The sequence below is a fragment of the Neomonachus schauinslandi genome, chromosome 8 (genome assembly GCF_002201575.2).
Source record: "Neomonachus schauinslandi chromosome 8, ASM220157v2, whole genome shotgun sequence".
Taxonomy (NCBI): domain Eukaryota; kingdom Metazoa; phylum Chordata; class Mammalia; order Carnivora; family Phocidae; genus Neomonachus; species Neomonachus schauinslandi.
In genome coordinates this window covers 138,658,144-138,676,828 of record NC_058410.1, presented here as the reverse complement: position 1 = coordinate 138,676,828, position 18,685 = coordinate 138,658,144, and the positions used below count along the sequence as shown (strand labels likewise).

General features: G+C 39.2%; 1 protein-coding gene across 2 annotated transcripts in view; it reads right to left on the bottom strand.

The window, feature by feature from the left end:
* Nucleotides 1-3,563, bottom strand: part of CDKAL1 (CDK5 regulatory subunit associated protein 1 like 1) — a 671,286-nt gene extending 667,723 nt beyond the window's left edge. The window contains exons 1-2 of one of the 2 annotated variants that reach the window (XM_021696901.1): nt 3,477-3,561; nt 2,623-2,661 (exon numbers count right to left, since the gene is read on the bottom strand). Coding sequence is in view for 1 of the 2 variants with exons in the window: in XM_044917193.1 (XP_044773128.1) it covers nt 3,441-3,474 (34 nt within the window). In the remaining variant the exon portion in view is untranslated. Of the gene's footprint in view, nt 1-2,622; nt 2,662-3,440 lie in introns of both variants that reach the window. The other variant, XM_044917193.1, reaches the window with a different exon arrangement.
* Between the last annotated feature and the right edge of the window lie 15,122 nt (nt 3,564-18,685).

The following is an 18,685-nucleotide window of genomic DNA, read 5'->3' as shown; positions in this document are numbered from 1 at the left end:
AAGAGTCTAATGCAATGCTAAGAAATAAAGACATTCCAGGAAAAAAGGGGACAAAGGAAAAACTGGCACTCAAGAAATATAAATAGCCAATAAGCACTGGAAATACTGCTCAGGCACAATAATAGCAAGTGTTTAAACAATAAATAGTTTTTTGTCTACCCCACTGATAAAAAAAAAAAGACGACGACGACTGACAAAAGCTCTATTGCTGGCTGAAAGTATGGCAAAACTGGTATATCCTTTCTGGAAGGCTTTCTAGCAATACCTATTAAACTTTAAAACATATGTATCCTTTGACCCAGCAATTCCATTTCTAGAAATTCACCTTAGAGAAACAAAGGAGACAAATATAAAGCAGAGAATGGTAAATCTGGCTGCATATCATAAGCACATTAAAACAACCTCACTCCGGGTGCCTGAGTGGCTCAGTCGGTTAAGCGTCTGCCTTCGGCTCAGGTCATGATCCCAGGGTCCTGGGATCGAGCCCCACATCAGGCTCCCTGCTCAGTAGGGAGCCTGCTGCTCCCCCTGCTTGTGCGTGCTCTCTGTCAAATAAATAAAATCTTTAAAAAACAAAACAGAACAAAAAACAATCTCACTCATCACTATTAATAAAGTTTTTACTTCCAACAAGCTGGTAGAAGGAATTGTTAGCTGTCAGCAATTTATAAATGAGTAATAATGAAATGAAAGTTTGAGACTAAAAAGAAAGACAATATTTAAAGGTAACAACAGGATCATACGAAAGTTTTTTCTCAAAAGATAGAGGAATTCAAGTTTGATAAAGGGAATAAAAATCATCAGTGAATGGGGTGCCTGGGTGGCGCAGTCGGTAAGCGTCTGCCTTCGGCTCAGGTCATGATCCCAGGGTCCTGGGATTGAGCCCCGCATCCGGCTCCCTGCTCGGCAGGAAGCCTGCTTCTCCCTCTCCCACTCCCCCTGCTTGTGTTCCTTCTCTTGCTGTGTCTCTCTGTCAAATAAATAAATAAAATCTTAAAAAAAAAAATCGCCCGTGAAAAGGGAGATACTAAAAATGATGAAAAAAGAAACATCCTACAGTAGTGTTACTTCCAGGTGTGATTTATTAGGAGAGCTTTTATAGTATCAAATACCCAGGTCCCATTCTGAATTAGAATCTCCAAGAGTGGAATTTAAGGATGTTAACGCAAAACCTACCCAGGTGATTCCACTAAACATCCCTGATTGAGATCCACCATTCTCCCAGACAGAGGTTCTCAATCTTGAGTGCTCACTGTATTCACCTGAGAAGCTTTTGAAAATTACAAACAGGGGTGCCTGGGTGGCTCAGTCATTAGGCGTCTGCCTTCGGCTCAGGTCATGATCCCAGGGTCCTGGGATCAAGCCCCGCATCGGGCTCCCTGCTCCGCGGGAAGCCTGCTTCTCCCTCTCCCACTCCCGCTGCTTGTGTTCCCTCTCTCGCTGTATCTCTCTCTGTCAAATAAATAAAATCTTTAAAAAAAAGAAAATTACAAACAACTGAGGGGCACCTGGGTGGCTCAGTTGGTTAACCATCTGCCTTTGGCTCAGGTCATGATCCAGGGGTCCTAGAATCGAGTCCCAAGTCAGGGAGCCTGCTTCTCCCTCTGCCTGCTCCTCCCCCTGCTTGTGTACTCTCGCACACGCGCGCTCTCTCCCTCCCTCTCTGACAAATAAATAAAATCTTTAATAAAAAAAAAATTTTAGGGGCGCCTGGGTGGCTCAGTTGGTTAAGCGACTGCCTTCGGCTCAGGTCATGATCCTGGAGTCCCGGGATCGAGTCCCACATCGGGCTCCCTGCTCAGCGAGGAGCCTGCTTCTCCCTCTGACCCTCCCCCCTCTCATGTACTCTCTCTCATTCTCGCTCTCTCAAATAAATAAATAAATCTTTAAAAAAAAAAAAATTTTATGCTTCAAAGGACACCATCAAGAAAGTGAAAGGACAAGTCATACAATGGGAGAAAATATTTACAAATCCTATGTCTGATAAACATCCAGTATCAGAATGCAATAATTACACAAGTCAACAATTAAAAGACAAATAACCCAATGTAAAACATGACAGAAGATATGAATACATATTTCTCCAGAGGTATACAAATGGCCAAAAAGCACATGAAAAGATGTCAACATCATTAACTACAAGGAAAATGCAAATAGAAACCACAATGACCTACCACTCCACACCCACTAGGATGGCTAAAATTAATTAAATAATAAATAAATAAAACAGCATTGACTACGGTGTAGATTAGACCACCCAGAAAGAAAAAGGATTAAGAACCAAGCCTTGAGGAACTCCAAATTTAACTGCCAATAGAAGAGAACCATCCTATAACAGAGACCAAGAAGCAGCAACCCGAAAAGGAGAAAATCTGTAGGTGACAGAAGGCAAAGGAAGAGAACATGTCAAAGAGGTCAACAAGGTCAGTGCTGCTGAATGTAGACGAAAAGTAAAGTGAATGAAAATGTCTCTTAGATTTAGTGATATGGCATGATTTGGAGAGGATGATATTTCCATAGAATGATAGTGGCAACATTACTAAGAAACTAGGCTGCCTTTCTGAACTTTCTAATGTGTTAACACTTCGTTCAAGCGTAAAAGGTTTGAAAATAAATGAGTACCTTGATTATCTGCAATTAGTCTCAAATCCTCTGGAAAGTCTGGAAAATAAAAACTGATTAGAAAAAGCGAGCTCCCAACAAGTTCACAAACCCACAGTAAGAACCCTCTAAAACTAGCTAAGAGGGATTAGACTTCTTAAAAGACTGCTTTATACAGCAAGGTGAATAATGTTCCGTACTACTTCCAACTTCTCACTGATCGGGTCAGGTGCGTTTACATCCACCATTATTTGCCGTGATGGTGACGGAGCGTCTGGCCACAGTAATAAACATTACCCAGGACCCAGCACTACAACACGTCTGCGTTACTCGAGTAATACCAACTACAAACCGGAAAGTAGGCAATGAGGTAGGTATACAGATCTCCTTTCACCAGAAAAACACGTGTCGTCCCGAGATGCGGAGAGAGGTTTTATGAGTAAAAGGGAACAAAAGTGAAAAACCACAAGACATTGGCCCTTCTAGCCAACTTCTCTTTAAATCCTTGAAATACAGCTCTGTGAAAGCTACATAACTGCGAAAGCCTTGTCCCATCCCACAAATTCAGCACAGAAAGTGGGAGAACAAATGGAATTAGATTTGACAATAAGGAACGAGGTCCCTTAAATATTCCTTACAGCCCTCCAGCACCTAACGCCAACGACTCTGTCCTCACTTCAGGCAGCGCTACCCGCCTCCCAATTCCCCGACCCCAGCTGGCAAGTCCCCTTTCAACTACGAAAACAAACCAGCAAACGGCCCGAGAAAGACCGAAACTGGAGAAACAAGGCTCCACCATTAAAGAAGCTCTAGCCACACTCTGCCCCACATTGATCCACCCGCCACCCTTACCCAGAGATCAGGAAATAACATACCAGTCCAAAGTGAGAGAACCACACGCCGTTCTGCGGATACGGGAAACGCTTCAGATGGAGCTCGCCATGACACCTACGTCCCGCCACGTCTATTTGCGCATGCTCGGCGACGGTGGCCCGGAGAGGTCAAATTGCATCATCGCTGAAAGTGCGAGTTCAGGTCTAACTTATTTTGGTAAAGATTACGCTTGGAATTCCTATGTTTGCAAGAGTGAAAATAGACACCAAAACCTCAGGTTCTTAAAATCGATTAATAGCTATCTTCTGCTGAGCTCTTCCTATGTGTCAGGCACCATGTTAGGCGCTTAACATAAACATTATCTCCCAAATTATTATTATTATTATTATTATTATTATTATTATTATTTTACCAAAGAGGAAACAGGGAGTGTACTTACTTGCCTAAAGTTACTATACTAGTTGTGACAGTCCTCTCTGCTGAATTCAATTTTGCCCAACTCTGAAAGAACCTACTCTTTTCATTACATTTTACTTTCTTCCTCAACCTTTAGTGAAAAGAGGTCATATTGGAGAAGAGAGTAGAAAAGGACAAAAAACAGTTGGATTAAACAGTATAGATCATTTAACACCAAGCATTTTTGTTTTGTTTTGTTTTGTTTTTTAATGCTTAGAAGGCAGATAAACTGTAAGGCAGTTTAGCAGAAAGAACTTCCATGGAGTATACAGATTCTGACCTAGTTGCTTTCCATGTGTTTTCTCACTTTATTATTTTTTTACCCAAGACACTGTGCTTGACCTTGTTTACTGAAAGAGCATCTCCACTTTAAAAAATGAAGACAACTGGCCATGAAGAAGACAGAAATCATTAGCTTTATTCCTAGTGCAATTCCTTCTAACTGTGACCTAGAGTCCACTGCAGTCCTCACCCAGCTGAATTCGAATTGTACATTTACGTTGCCCCATCTCTTTCACCATAATCCCACTGCCTAGCATATAATCTTCCACTTAATGGCCTCTCCATAAGCATACCTTAAATGAAGTGACTGACCCCATCCCTTTCCCCCCAAGATCTAGTTGATTTCACTTAAAGAAATTTTACTGAGTACACATCACTTGACCTCAAGCATGATGCTGGATGCTAGAGCTAGAAAGGGAAAAAAAGACAACTCCCTACCTGAAGGATATTTCCAGGTTATAGTTTCAGTAGAAAAGAGCAATCGTTGTGGAAGATGAATGCACAGGGACCGTGGAGCACAAAGGGGAGATTTCTCCTCTTGCATAAGGGGGTCAAGACTCCCCATGGGGGAAGTAAGAGCAATTGAGGAAGGTATTCCAGGCAGGGAGATAGTAAGAGCAAATGTATGGAGGCCTGAAGTATAAACTCTCGTATATTATAAAAGCAAAAAGAGTAAAGGGGGGGTGATAGTTGAGAAGGCTGGAGAGGCAAAATGCAGGGACCACATGAAGGTGAGCCTTGTTTGCTCAAATAAACATTAGATCAGACATAATCTTGGATGTATTAGGTAGCATGAAAGTGTCTGAGCAGATGATTCTTTCAGGAGGATGGGTTGGAGGACAAAACTTCAGACATGAATAAATATTGAAAACCTAAATGGAATTGTTGACTGTGAGGAAAGGGGAAATGGAAAGGGAGGACACTTTTAATATGAATCATTTGAAAATTCAGTGACCCTACCTCTAGAAATTTATCTTACAGAAATGTTCACAGTTATACCAAATGACATATGTGCCAGGTTATTATTTGAAATGTTGCTTGTAATAACAAAATACCAGAAACCCTCTCTGGCTTCTCAATAGGGAATGGTTAAATATATTTATGGTATCTATACAGCTCTTAAGAAAGAATAAGGTTGCTTTTAATGTACTACCCAAGACATTGTTAAGTGGAAAAAGAAAGTTGCGATATAGTGTTTACAGTGTATTGGTATAGTTATGGAAAATATACATGTAAATATATACATTGGTACAGGTTTACTTTTCCCTCTATTCCCTTTGGTAACTGTTATTTTTGTACCGTGCCTATGTACTACTTATTCAAAAAATAAAGATTCATTTTATAAATAAAATTAAAATGGCACTTGATAATTTATAATTTACTGGTTTATCTGTTATTTTGTAGTATCGAACTCTGATTTTCCTTTATGTTAATATTTAAATTTTAAATCTTTTTTTGGTGGGATATATATAACATAAAATTTACCATTTTTGCCATTTTTAAATGTACAATTCAGTAACATTGAGTACATTCACATTTTCATGCAGCCATACCACCATCAATTGCCAGAACTTTTTCATCCCCCCAGACTAATCTGTACTCACTCAATAACTCCCCTTTCCTTCTTCCCCCCACTGCTGGCAACCATAGTTCTGCTTTCTGAGCGTGTGAATTTGATGACTCTAGGTACCTCATATAAGTGGAATCATGCAATATTTGTCCTTTTGTAACTAGCTTATTTCACTTGGCATAATGTCTTCAACCATGTTGATGTAGTTGCATGTGTCAGAACTTCCTTTTTTACAGCTGAACAGTATTCCGTTATATGTATATATCACATTTTGTTTATAAATTTTAAATCTCTATGCTTTGATTCTCAAATTAGATTGTAAACTTCGTAAGAATAGACACTCTATCTTGTTATTGTTTTTTCAGCCCACAAATATAATATTAAATGCTTTATAAATGTTTGATGGCAGACAAACCAGTTTATGTGTACAGAGACACACTAAAAATGCAAGTGAATCTATAAAATAATAGTAAAGATTTTTGAGAACTTATAAGTGTGTGCCAGTAACAACAGTAAGCCCTCCATGTGAATTATCAAATGGATCCATCATAATAACTCTATAAATAATCCTATAAATTAGTAGTACTATTATTATTATTTTATCCTCTTTTTTAAGATTTATTTATTTGAGAGAGAGAGAGAGAGCATGGGGGTAAGGAGCACAGGGAGAGAAAAACTCAAGCAGACTCCGAGCTGAGCACACGGAGCCCGACGCAGGACTTGATCTCACAACCCTGTGATCATGACCTGAGCCGAAACCAAAAGCCAGCCACTTAACCAGCTGCACCACCCAGGCAAACGTCTCTTATCCTCTTTTTACAGAGAAGGAAACTGAAGCTTAGGTAGTCCTACTCTGGTCTTTTTTAGCAATTTTATATGAATACTTCAAAAGAAACGAACTGTATACTATCATTAAAAATGAAAATATTCACATAGAGAAAAACGTTGGAGAGAAAAAAACAAAAATAAGGGAAATGTGTAATAAAATCTATAAGCCTTCAGAATGATTGACTCCGTTTTTTATGTTTGTCTTTATAGTGAAAATTGAAGAGAAAATGTAGACAATAATGGAGTTCGAATTCTTACTATCTCAGCCACTAACCAAGAAAGAATGAAACATGAAAATTATAAACATTTATGCACATATATTTTAGTTTTAGCTTATAATCTGAGCCTTCAGTTAGTATACTTATAAATTGGTACCAATCGATGTCTTTTTATGAGAAATAAATCATGCACTTAATTCACCCTTGAAAAATGCTAAGGAGTATAATGAAATTTCTGTGTAGAATATTAGATAAGTTTAGTAGAATGAAATTTAAAATGTATTAATCTATTTCTTATATGAGATCAGAAAAGTATGAGTGTTCTCAATTTTTAAAGTTCAGCAGGTCAACACATATTATGTGAATGTATTGTTATTTACGATAGCTTCCCATTGCATGTGACAGAAAGCTAACTGTAATTTCATAAGCAAAAAGAATGAAGGGAGCACATGAAAATTGATGCTAGGGGCGCCTGGGTGGCTCAGTTGGTTAAGCGACTGCCTTCGGCTCAGGTCATGATCCTGGAGTCCTGGGATCAAGTCCCACATCGGGCTCCCTGCTCAGCGGGGGCGTCTGCTTCTCCCTCTGACCCTCTTCCCTCTCGTGCTCTCTGTCTCTCATTCTCTCTCTCAAATAAGTAAATAAAATCTTTTAAAAAAAAGAAAAGAAAAGAAAATTGATGCTATACCAAGGTTTTTGGTTGGATCTGATTAAGTGTCAGAGTAAACTCCCCAGCTGGAAACTATACAACTAAAGCAACTTTTTAGGAAGGCTTTTCAGGTGTTGGTTTTCATAAAGGATTGAAGATCAGGAAATAACTTAGGACATTATCACAGTATCTGAATACGAACCCAAGGAGAAAGATGGTGACAGTTGAAAGTATGTCAAAAGAAACTTTGCCCCAAATAGGTGAAGGCTTCAATGGGGAGAATAAAAAGGAAGGACACTGATATTCTTTTTTTTTTTTTTTAAAGATTTTATTTATTTATTTGAGAGAGAGAGAACACATGAGAGGGGATTGGGTCAGAGGACGAAGCAGACTCCCCGCGGAGCAGGGAGCCCGATGCAGGACCCAATCCCGGGACTCCAGGATCATGACCTGAGCCGAAGGCAGTCGCTTAACCAACTGAGCCACCCAGGCGCCCCAGGACACTGATATTCTTAAGTAAACTGCAAAAAGATTATATAAAAACATGTTGTGAAATAAATCAACCTGCTGAGGGCCTTGAATGAATGCTGAATTGTCTCCATGTCATCTAACCACTAGGGGTCAGAGCACTATACTTGGAATAATAGCAGCTTTTTCTATTCTATCGGTTTGCACAAATAGATTTGGCTCAGCCCTGTAATTAATTTTCTCTTCTGATTCTTCCACTCTCAGTATGAGTGGTTTGGGGGCTGTGCCCGTGGGCCAGGCTAGAGCACTGAGAGGCCCACGTCCCCTTGCTGCGGGCAGCTAACCCACGCTAGGCCAGGGTGATTTCCGGGCTCTTTGTCCACCAGGAGAACCTGCAGCCGGAAGCTTCTAAAACTACCAGGTGGAGAACACCCGCCTGGGGCCCAAGCTATTTCACAGGAAAGTAGATCTGAATGATGAAGGGAGAAATCAGTAAGTTCTGAGGACAACTATCAACCCCCTACCTCCAGCTTGCTTGAAGCGAGGTTTACTTCTGAGCTGTTTCATTTCATGAATAGGTAAACGCCCCCTTTTCATTTCTTAAGCTAACTTGAGTGGGTTTCTTTCAGTTGCAACTGAAAGAGTACTAGCTAAACTTCTTGGTTTTACATATTCTCTTGATTTAAAACAAACAACAAAAAAAAAGATAATTTGTATCTATTGTCTAACTCCCTGATTGCTTATAAGTGTCTGTGGGAGAGAGACATAGGATGTTTTTTCTGTCTTTCAGTAATATATAACTCAATATATAATAAACTTATTGAGTCATAGAATAATAGATTTGCAGTGTAGATAGTGTACCTGAAATTCTCAGACTAAAAAAAACAGACACAATTTCTGCCCTCTTAAGAGTTTACATGCTAGCAGGTAGAGATAGATGATACACAGTAAATATGAGATAAATAAAAATTATATGCTCAAAGGTGATAAAAATGGCCAAAAGTTCGTAGCAGAGTAAGGATAACCAAGAGTGAAGTCCTGCAATTCTTAAAGATGGTGGTCAGAGTAGGCTAATTGAGAAAAAGACGTGTAAGCAAAGACTTGAAGAAGATGAGGAGGAATGTGAGCTGCAAGAGTGTACAGGGAAAAGGGACCTGCCGGTGGAAACACTCTAAAGGCTCCAACACCTGGCATGTTCAAGAGATAGCAGGAAGATTGGAGTGGTTTGAATGGAGTGAGTGTGTGAACGCATGAGTCATAAGAAAGGAGGTTGAAGAGTCAATGAAACCAGATCACGCATAGCTTTCTGGGCCATAGTCAGAACTCTGGCTTTTCCTCTAAATGAAATGGGAGCCATTAGAGGGTTATGAAGAGATGAGTGGCTCAAGGAGGTAAGTTGGAGATAACTGTAATAATCCAGGGGAGGACAGATGGTGTCCTGGACTAGCCAGGTAGCAGCAGAGGTGATAAGAAGTAGTTAGATTCTGGACATATTTGAGGACACAGCCCACAGAATTCCCTGTAGGTTGGATCTAGAGTATGAGGGGAAAAAAAGAGAAATAAAGGATGATTCCCAAGTTTCTGGCCTTGATTACAAGAAGAATGAAATTACCATAATTTGGAATTAATTACTGAAGGGGGAGATCAGGAATTCAGGGTTTGTTTGAGGTTTGGGGTTTTTTTTTACCTTTTATTATCATTTTTTATTTTGAAATAATTTCAAAGTTTTTTAAAGTTGCAAAAAATAGGGGCGCCTGGGTGGCTCAGTCGTTAAGCAGCTGCCTTCGGCTCAGGTCATGATCCCAGGGTCCTGGGATCGAGCCCCGCATCGGACTCCCTGCTTGGCGGGGAGTCTGTTTCTCCCTCTCCCACTCTCCCTGCTTGTGTTCCCTCTCTCGCTGTGTCTCTCTCTGTCAAATAAATAAATAAAATCTTTTAAAAAAATAGAGTTGCAAAAAATAGTACGGTGAATTTATGCATAACCTTCACCCAGCTTCCCCAGATGTTAACATTTTATATAACGAAAGTAGAACAATTAACACCAAGAAATTAACATTGACATGATACTCTTAACTGTCCCAGTCTGGGACACTTCCTTGTTCTTTCTTTGTTTTTTGTTTTGTTTTGTTTTTGATCTTGACACTTTTGAAGAATACTGATCAATTATTTTGTAAAATGTCCTTCAATTTGAGTTGGTCTGATGTTCCCTCATGACTAAATTCAGGTATGATATATTGGCAGTACAACTATAGAAATGATACCATGCCCCTTTCAGCCCATCACAATCAAAGAGGAACATGATGTTGGAATGTCTCACTACCAACGTACACTAGATCTCTCCAATGGAAAGTTACTATCCTCCCCTTTGTTATTAGTAAGTGCCTTGTGTGAAGATACTTTGAGAGTACATAAGTATCTTGTTTCTCAGCATCCATTCATCCACTAATTTTAGTAGCCCTTAACGATTCTTGTAAGCAACAGTTATTACTGTGGTGTTTGCCAAATGATAATTTTCCATTTCCATCATTCCTTCTACTTTTATTATTAGATGAGCTGTTCCTTCCCATCATTTATTTATCTGCTCAATTATTTATTTATATTAATATGAACTCATAGATGTCTATTTTATTCTATGGCTTATCATCCATTACTACCATTATTGTGATGCTCCAATTATCCCAGATTTGGCCATTGGACTTTGAGATGGCTTCTGTGTTCTTTTAACAAGTCTGCTTTTTTTTTTTTTAAACACTTTCTTATTTTTTGGAACCACAAGATTCTCCAGGCTCATCTTGCACTTTTGCTGCCCCTCGGAATCAGCCAATTCTTTAAGAAGTCATGATTCCTTTTAGTGAGAAGTGATATTCACAAACCAAGATGTGAGCACCAAGTGTGCTCATTCCTAATAGGCATCATTGCTTCAAAAGCTCAGTTTTGAATTTCTTAAACTCGAGATACCTTTTAGACATCTAATTGGATTGTTAATTTGGAAATTAGATGGATGATTCTGAAGTTTAGGTGAGAAGTTTGGGCTGCAGACATTAATTTGGGAGTCATTTGGCATATAGCTGACATATAAAGCCAAAAGACTAGATAAGATTAGCTATGGAATGAACATAAATAATGAAGAGAACCAAAGACTGAGGCCTGGTGCACTCTGATATCAAGATGAGGGATGGGGCATTTGGCTGGCTTAGTTGGTAGAGCATACAACTCTTGATCTGTTCAAGCCCCACATTGGGTGTAGAGATTACTTAAAATTTTTTTTTAATTTTTTAAAAAATAAAAAAAATTAAAGATGAGGGAGAAGAGGAAGAGCCAGTAAAGAAAACTAAGAAACAACCAGTGAGATAGAAAGAAAACTAAGAATATGGTATCCCAAAAGCCAAATGATAAAGGTGCATCACAGAGGAGAGAATGATCAATAGTGTCAGATGATGCTGATGGGTCAAGTAAGATGACTGAGAATTAGACATTGGATTGAGCAACTTGGAAGGACAGTTTTGGTGGAATGGTGTGGGTAGAAGCTGAATGAAGTGGATTCCAGGGTGAAGGATGGAAGAGAACTGGAGACAGCAGGTATAGAAAACTCTGCAGATTTGCTGCAAAGAGGAGAAATACTGGACTGTAGGTAGTGGTGGAGAAAGTGGGTTCATAAAGAAGGACTGTTTTACATAACACTGTATGTTAACTACATTGGAATTAAAAAAATTTAAAAAAATAAAGGACTCTTTTTTTAAAGATAGGAGAAAACAAGAGATTGTTGTATGTTAAATAAGAACAATGCCATAGAGATGGAGAAATTGATGATATAGTACAAAGAGGTGGAAACCACTGAAATGATATTCCTGGGGAGAGACAGCGACTTTTCTGAGCATTGTATCACAGTGCCTGAAATATAAATATTTGGAGAATAAATAAAGGTTATTCACCTAGTTTAAAAAATCTAATACATTTGGCTGATGTCATTTTAAAAGTCAAACTGAGGGACGCCTGGGTGGCTCAGATGGTTAAGCATCTTCCTTCGGCTCAGGTCATGATCCCAGGGTCCTGGGATCAAGCCCCACATCGGGCTCTTTGCTCATCAGGGAGCCTGCTTCTCCCTCTCCCTTTGCCTGCCTGTCTGCCTACTTGTGATCTCTCTCTCTCTCTCTCTGTCAAATAAATAAAATCTTTAAAAAAAAATAAAATAAAAAAATAAAAGTCAAACTGAAAAATATGACTTAAAAAAAACAAAGCTAGAGCTTTTTTTTTTTTTTTTAAAGATTTTATTTATTTATTTGAGAGAGAGAGAGCATGAGCAGCGGGGAGAGGGAGAAGCAGGCTCCCCGCTGAGCAGGGAGCCCGATGCAGGGTTCCATCCCAGGACCCTGGGATCATGACTTGAGCCAAAGGCAGACACCTAACTGGCTGAGCCATCCAGGTGCCCCAAAGCTAGAGCTTTCTAATGAGACATTAACAGTGACCATCAAGAGCCCACTAGGGATGGGGTGGCTGGGTGACTTGGTTGGATGAGCGTCGGATTCTTGATTTTGGCTCAGGTCATGATCTCAGGGTCCTGGGATCAGAGCCCTGCTGTCTCCATGCTCAGCGGGAAGTCTGCTTCTCCCTTTCCCTCTTCCTCTGCCCCTCCCCCTGCCCACAGTCTCTCTCTCAAATAAATAAATCTTTAAAAAAAGAAAGAAAGAAAGAAAGAAAGAAAAGTCAACTAGGAGAGCCTGGCCAGCTCAATTGGAAGAGCATGTGACTCTTGATCTCAGAGTCCTGGGTTTGAGCCCCACATTGTAGGGGGAGAAATTAATTAAAAATAAATAAATAAACTTAAAAAAAAAGTCAACTAAAATAGAGGTGCCTGGCTGACTCAGTCAGAAGAACATAATCTCTTGATCTTAGGATTTTGAGTTTTAGCCCCACGTTGGGTGCAGAGATTACTTAAATAAAACTTTAAAAAAAAGAGTCAATTAAAATATTATGCTGAAAATATATTACCCTGGCAAGTATCAGAATGTGGTCACTTCCAGGAAGATGTGGAAAAAAGAAAATCTTTATTTTCTTTTTTAACCATAGGACATTCATGGCTTGTATTAAAAAAGAAAAAGAAAAATGCGTCATTGATGCTCTTAGCCACATCTCTCACTGGCTTCTTTCCAAATATTTTCTTACAAGTGATAAATCTATAGGGGAAATTCAGAGATTTGCAATTCCACTGAGAACAAATCTCTCTGAGAGTGAATAGTAGAAATAACAAAGGCCACGGAGGGCTTTTGCTCCTCAGAAACTCTGCCAGAGAACAGAACAGAACCCTTTCAGCAACAGATTTTAGGAGAATTTTACTCTTCTGAAGCTGCTGAGAGACCAAGTTTATGTTGAAACAGCTAGGAGGGGAGGAAGAAGAGGGAGTATTCCATTTTATTTTATTCAGTTTTGGTGTGTTTGGTTGTTCTAAATTTCTCGAATACCCCCATTGGGGTTGTTGTTCATTCAAGGAGAGTAATAGCCAGATAAAAAGAAAAACTAAGCCAGGACAAAATAAAGAAAACAAGATTCTTTTTGTCTTACTTTTTGTGTGTTCTCATATTTACCCTCTATGATTTCTCAATAAATAATTTGTAAGGAGGCAGAAAAAAATGTTTAGTAAAAAGGTACTCAGTGAATAATTACAGCATTTATTTTCAAAGCATATTTAATTATTTTATGCATAAATATGGGCAGAATTCATATCCTAAATGAATTTGCTCAAAGCAAAACTATACTCCATGAAGTTGATTTGTTTTTACATAACTATGATGTTTATTAGACAAAGAACACATATAAATTTATTTTTACTTTTTAAGTGTATTTATTTTTATTTTTTATGGTTTAATTGATTGTTGATTATCCTAATTAAAGGAAGTAAACAATGCAGTGATTAACCCAAAATAACCTAAAGTCTTTTATATCTGACTTTGAAAAAAGTTTTATATTTACCAATAAGTGTGGAAAATTTTAACATTCTAAGATTTTTTTTTTAAACTTCAAATAAAGCAGCGAAAACATACCGAGCAAAACCTAATTTAGCTCATAGCCTGGTTCTACACAAATTACACTTGCAATAAATGGATGTTAATTAATCACCAAGAAATTTGTCAGCTTCCTTATCTATCATTTAGCAACTGTGTCAGATAGTCATTGTTTTTCCTTATCCAGAAGAACCTACTCTAATTCCGTGTGGTTCAGGTAGCCCTGGACTATTTCAGCCTCTACCAGTGGGCAAGTGAGTAAGACCAGTTCAATCAGCACCTCATATTTCTCTGACCCTGTTACTGGATTTCATGAGTACATTCAACTCTGGGCTAGGTCCATCAGCATATCCTATCCTCCCTGGCCACAAGTTCATGGATGAGCACATGGTAACCACTATGCATCACCTCCTGCCATTCTTATAAAATATGACTATGCACTTCTGGCGCTAGTTGATCTAGAATTGACTTCTGACCAAAACTGGGCCAATCAGAGTTCTTTCCCCATGATTTCAAAATTGAGACTAAGAAGGTCCAGTATCAGTTTTGACACGTCTTTAACAGAGAAACTGCATATTAGGAAGCTTCCATGTGACTGTGGGAGAACAGAAAGCCTTCTAGAAAAAAGGAGCAGTGAGGAAGAGAGAAGCAGAGATGAAAATGAAAAGAGAAGTCCTGATACTGGTCCTCTTGAGGCTAGGCGGCTGCTTTTTTTTTTTGTAAGGAGAGAGAGCAAACTCACATGTGCATGCAAGCAGGGGAAGGGGCAGAGGGAGAGGGCCAGGGAGAATCTTAAGCAGGCTCCACACCCAGAGTGGAGGCTCACACAGGACTCAATCTCATGACCCTGAGATCATGACCTGTGCAGAAATCAAGAGTCAGATGCTTAACTGACTGAGCCACCCAGGAGCCTCAGCCAGCTACATTCTTGACCCTTGGTCCTCTGAAGGTACACATTAGAATTTTGATGTTAGTTTCCTTCTTTGAAGCTAGCTCCAGTTGGTTTCTCCTTGTCAATCAAGAATCTTTAGTTCTGCAGCCCCTGAAGGTAAGTAGAGGAGAATGCAGATGACTATAGCGACCCAGGGTTGGGAATTTGTAGGACAGATAGAGTAGAGAGAAATAAGCAGGAAAGGAAACTGAGGGTACCAGTAAGAACAAAGTTGAAGTGACTGAAAATGAGGATTGATTTGGGTTTGAAAAGAAAGAGAATCCAAAATGGGCTACACCCAACTAGAAGAAGGGAAAAGACTGGGGAGCTGGAGGGCAGAGTTAGATGAGTTTGCTGCTTTCTGGAGTCAGGAATGCAGAGGAAGGATGTGGTCGCAAAGTGAGATACCAAAGGTAGAAGAGTCCCAAACTGCAACAAGGTCCAGGATGTGGCTAGGAGAGGGGGCTGTTGAAAGGAAGGAGGGGTTGGAAGAGAGGGTCAGGAACTCTGGCAGTAAGAGAGACAACGTACAATTTACCTAGGAAAGTGGCCGTAGTTAGGTAGAGAAGAACGTGAACCAAAGCCCTGGTGTGTATGTGTTTGTTAGACATACAGGCAACTGACAGAATGAAAATTATATTGGAGATTTTAATTCTCCAGTGTCAATAATGAGAGACTGAGTGCATGAAGTATTGTGCTAAAGGTTGTGACATCTTCAAATACAGAATTAATTGATATTTGGAATCAATTAAATGAAGTTGAAGACCTCTATTTATAGTACATACAAAATGTCCTCTAGGCCATCACTTGTGATAAAAACAGAACTTAATAATACCAATATAAAACAAAATATTTAATCGCATGAAAAATTTTAAATTTTCCTCAATAATAGACTTATTAAGGAGAAAATTAAGAACACAATAAAAGTCTATTTTAAAATAATATTAAAAGTACTCCAACACTTATTCACAATGTTATTATGTAATTCACTGAAAGTAATAATAAAGTACTTCTCAAAAGCTTTGAAATGCGGGAAAACTCTTAGAAAAAATACAGGCTTTTAAATTATTTTATTACTAACAGACAACTAAATAAACATTCAATTTAAGATCTTAGAAAGAAAATTTGTAAATCCTGAGTGAATTAAAACCAAGACGGATGTAAGTAAACAGAAATTGAAAATGCATGGGGTGCCAGGGTGGCTCAGTCGGTTAAGTGTCCAACTCTTGGTTCCATCTCAGGTCATGATTTCGGGGTCCTGGGATCCAGCCCCGCACCAGGCTTTGCACTCAGTGCAAAGTCTGCTGGAGATTATCTCCCTCTCCCTCTGCTCCTCCCCTGCTCTCTCACTCTCTCTCTCTAAAATAAATAAATAAAATCTTAAAAAAAAAAGAGCTATACACTAAAAATGGTGAATTGTATTGTATGCATATAATACCTGAATAACATGGCTTTTAAAATTTTTTAATGGAAAAACTATTACGGAATAATGCTAAAAAGAACAGGTAAAAAGTGCTTTTACAAAAAAATATCACATAGCAATAAAAATTTAAATAATGTGTCAATGGTATGAAAACAAAAAGCAAGATGAAAAGAAAAAAATTAGAGAGACCAGACATGGACATCAGTGTAATAGTTTATTACTAACTCTTCCTTTTCCTCTTTTCCTTGCCTTCTCTCCCTTTGTCTTCCCTTCCTTGCCCTGCCCTTCCCGAACAACTTAGTAAAAAAGTCATTAGACTGAGAGTATAAAGTGACAGAACCACTCTGGAAAAGAGTTTGGCCGTTTCTTAAAAGATGAAACATGTCCTTACCGCATGACCCATCAATCCCATTCCTGGACTTTCATCCCAGAGAAACGAAACCTGTGTTCATACAAAAACACGTACACAACTGTTCACAATAGCTTTCTCTGTAATACTCCACGCTGGAAATAGCCCACATGTCCTTCCATAGATGAATGACTAAACAAACTATAGTACATCCATACTATGGATACTACTCAGCAGTGGTGACCCAGGGTAGGATGTCCAAGTCAGAGTTGGGTGAAAAGGATATCAATATAGGAGGGCACCAGTATCAGCCAGGTGCAAAGTATCAGAGCCCAGGCGGAATTAACAGTAGTGTCTGCTAAGGCGGGGAGGATGTCAGATTCTAAGTGGGTGCGGAGGGCTCTATGACAGGGGAAGAGGCATGGTGGCCATAATGAAAGATTAGCTACATACAGGAGGTTAAGCATTTAAGTTAATATATGCATCATAACAGGAGGCAAGTTTCTTACTGTCAAACAAGACAATTAGAAAGAGGAAAATAAGGGGCACCTGACTGGCTCAGTTGGTAGAGCATGTGACTCTTGATCTCGGGGTCATAAGTTTGAGCCCCACATTGGGCACTGAGATGACTTAAAAAAAAATAGGAAAATAAGAATGAACCCTGTGGTTTTGGATTTGAATTGGAGATTTCAGTATAAACGTGTTGTTAATATATAACAGTAGATATAGAAGTAAATATAAATGTGCATATATGTGTGTATATACAGTGCATGTATATGCACCAAATTTTTACCTGATGTATGATCCCTCCTAAGATTTGAACATGTTTTACCTAAGAAAATTTGGTACATATACATACATGTCATAGAGTTTCAGCCAGCACCCATCTCTCTCAGCCTCTTGGCTCTATCATTCATCTTGACTTCATCTACATTCTCAGACTCTCTACAAGGTGTCAAGATGGCTGTCATTAGCTTCAAGGCCAATTTCCAGATTCACATCCAGAAGAAAACAAAAAAATTTGCTTTTCGCTCAACAATCTAAAAAAAAAAATTGCATATTATTGGCTCTGACTGGATATTATTGGCTCTGCCTGGATCTTGTGCCTGTCTTTGTATTATCAGGGTGGCATGGAGAATGCAATACATTGATTGGCTAAGGCTTAGCCACGCCTACCTCTGGAGGCAGGGTTGGAATAAGCTTCTCTCTAAAGCATCAGGACTGGTTGTGTAGGACAGAATGGCTCCATAGAGGAAAATTGGGATACTTTTGCTAGAAGAATGATAAACGTGTGCTGGGTAGCAAGATGGATTTTCACTATTCAATTTGTTTCTTGACATTCCCACATACCCTTCTTCCCATACACACGCTTTAAAACATGCCCACACTTCCATACTGAAATACCATATGCAACCAAAACACAACCACTCCATCCTTAAAATAGGACAACTCAAATTTCTGTCTCGTGGCTCCATTGAAATATTTGTCGAAGTTCTCTGGGTGACTTCATATAATCCATATAAATGATAAAAGTAACACAAGCACACACCAACATACCCAATGTGTTATGGTAATAATGGTAATAAAAAGAACCAAAAATTGTGTTGGCCATGGAAGTGCAACCACCAGGTCTGCTCTCAAAAAAGAACATGCTGCTCAGTTGGGAAGAGGGCAGCTAGCTAACAGCCTCCATCAGCAGCACCTTCAGGACCCACCCAGCTTCTCAGCTGAGGCCATGCTCTTCCTGGGCAACCCTCCCAGGCAATGATTAAGCATGACAGGCTTATTCATATCTAGCCATTTCTATACAAGGCAGACTACTGTAACTGCAATTTTGCCATAGAGCTCTCCGTTGCACTGACTCAGGCTTTGTATGATCTGCGTTGCCAACTGAAGGCTTTGCCCACCCACTCCAACTTGCTCCCCCTTTATCCCTTACAGACATTACTCCTGATAAATCTCTCTTTTAGAGTATCTTTTTTAGAGTATCAATTTTCCTGTGGGTCCTCCCCTTACCCCCTAATAAACTTTTTGCATTTCTAACTTCATCAGGATCTGCTTTCCAATAGACTGGAAT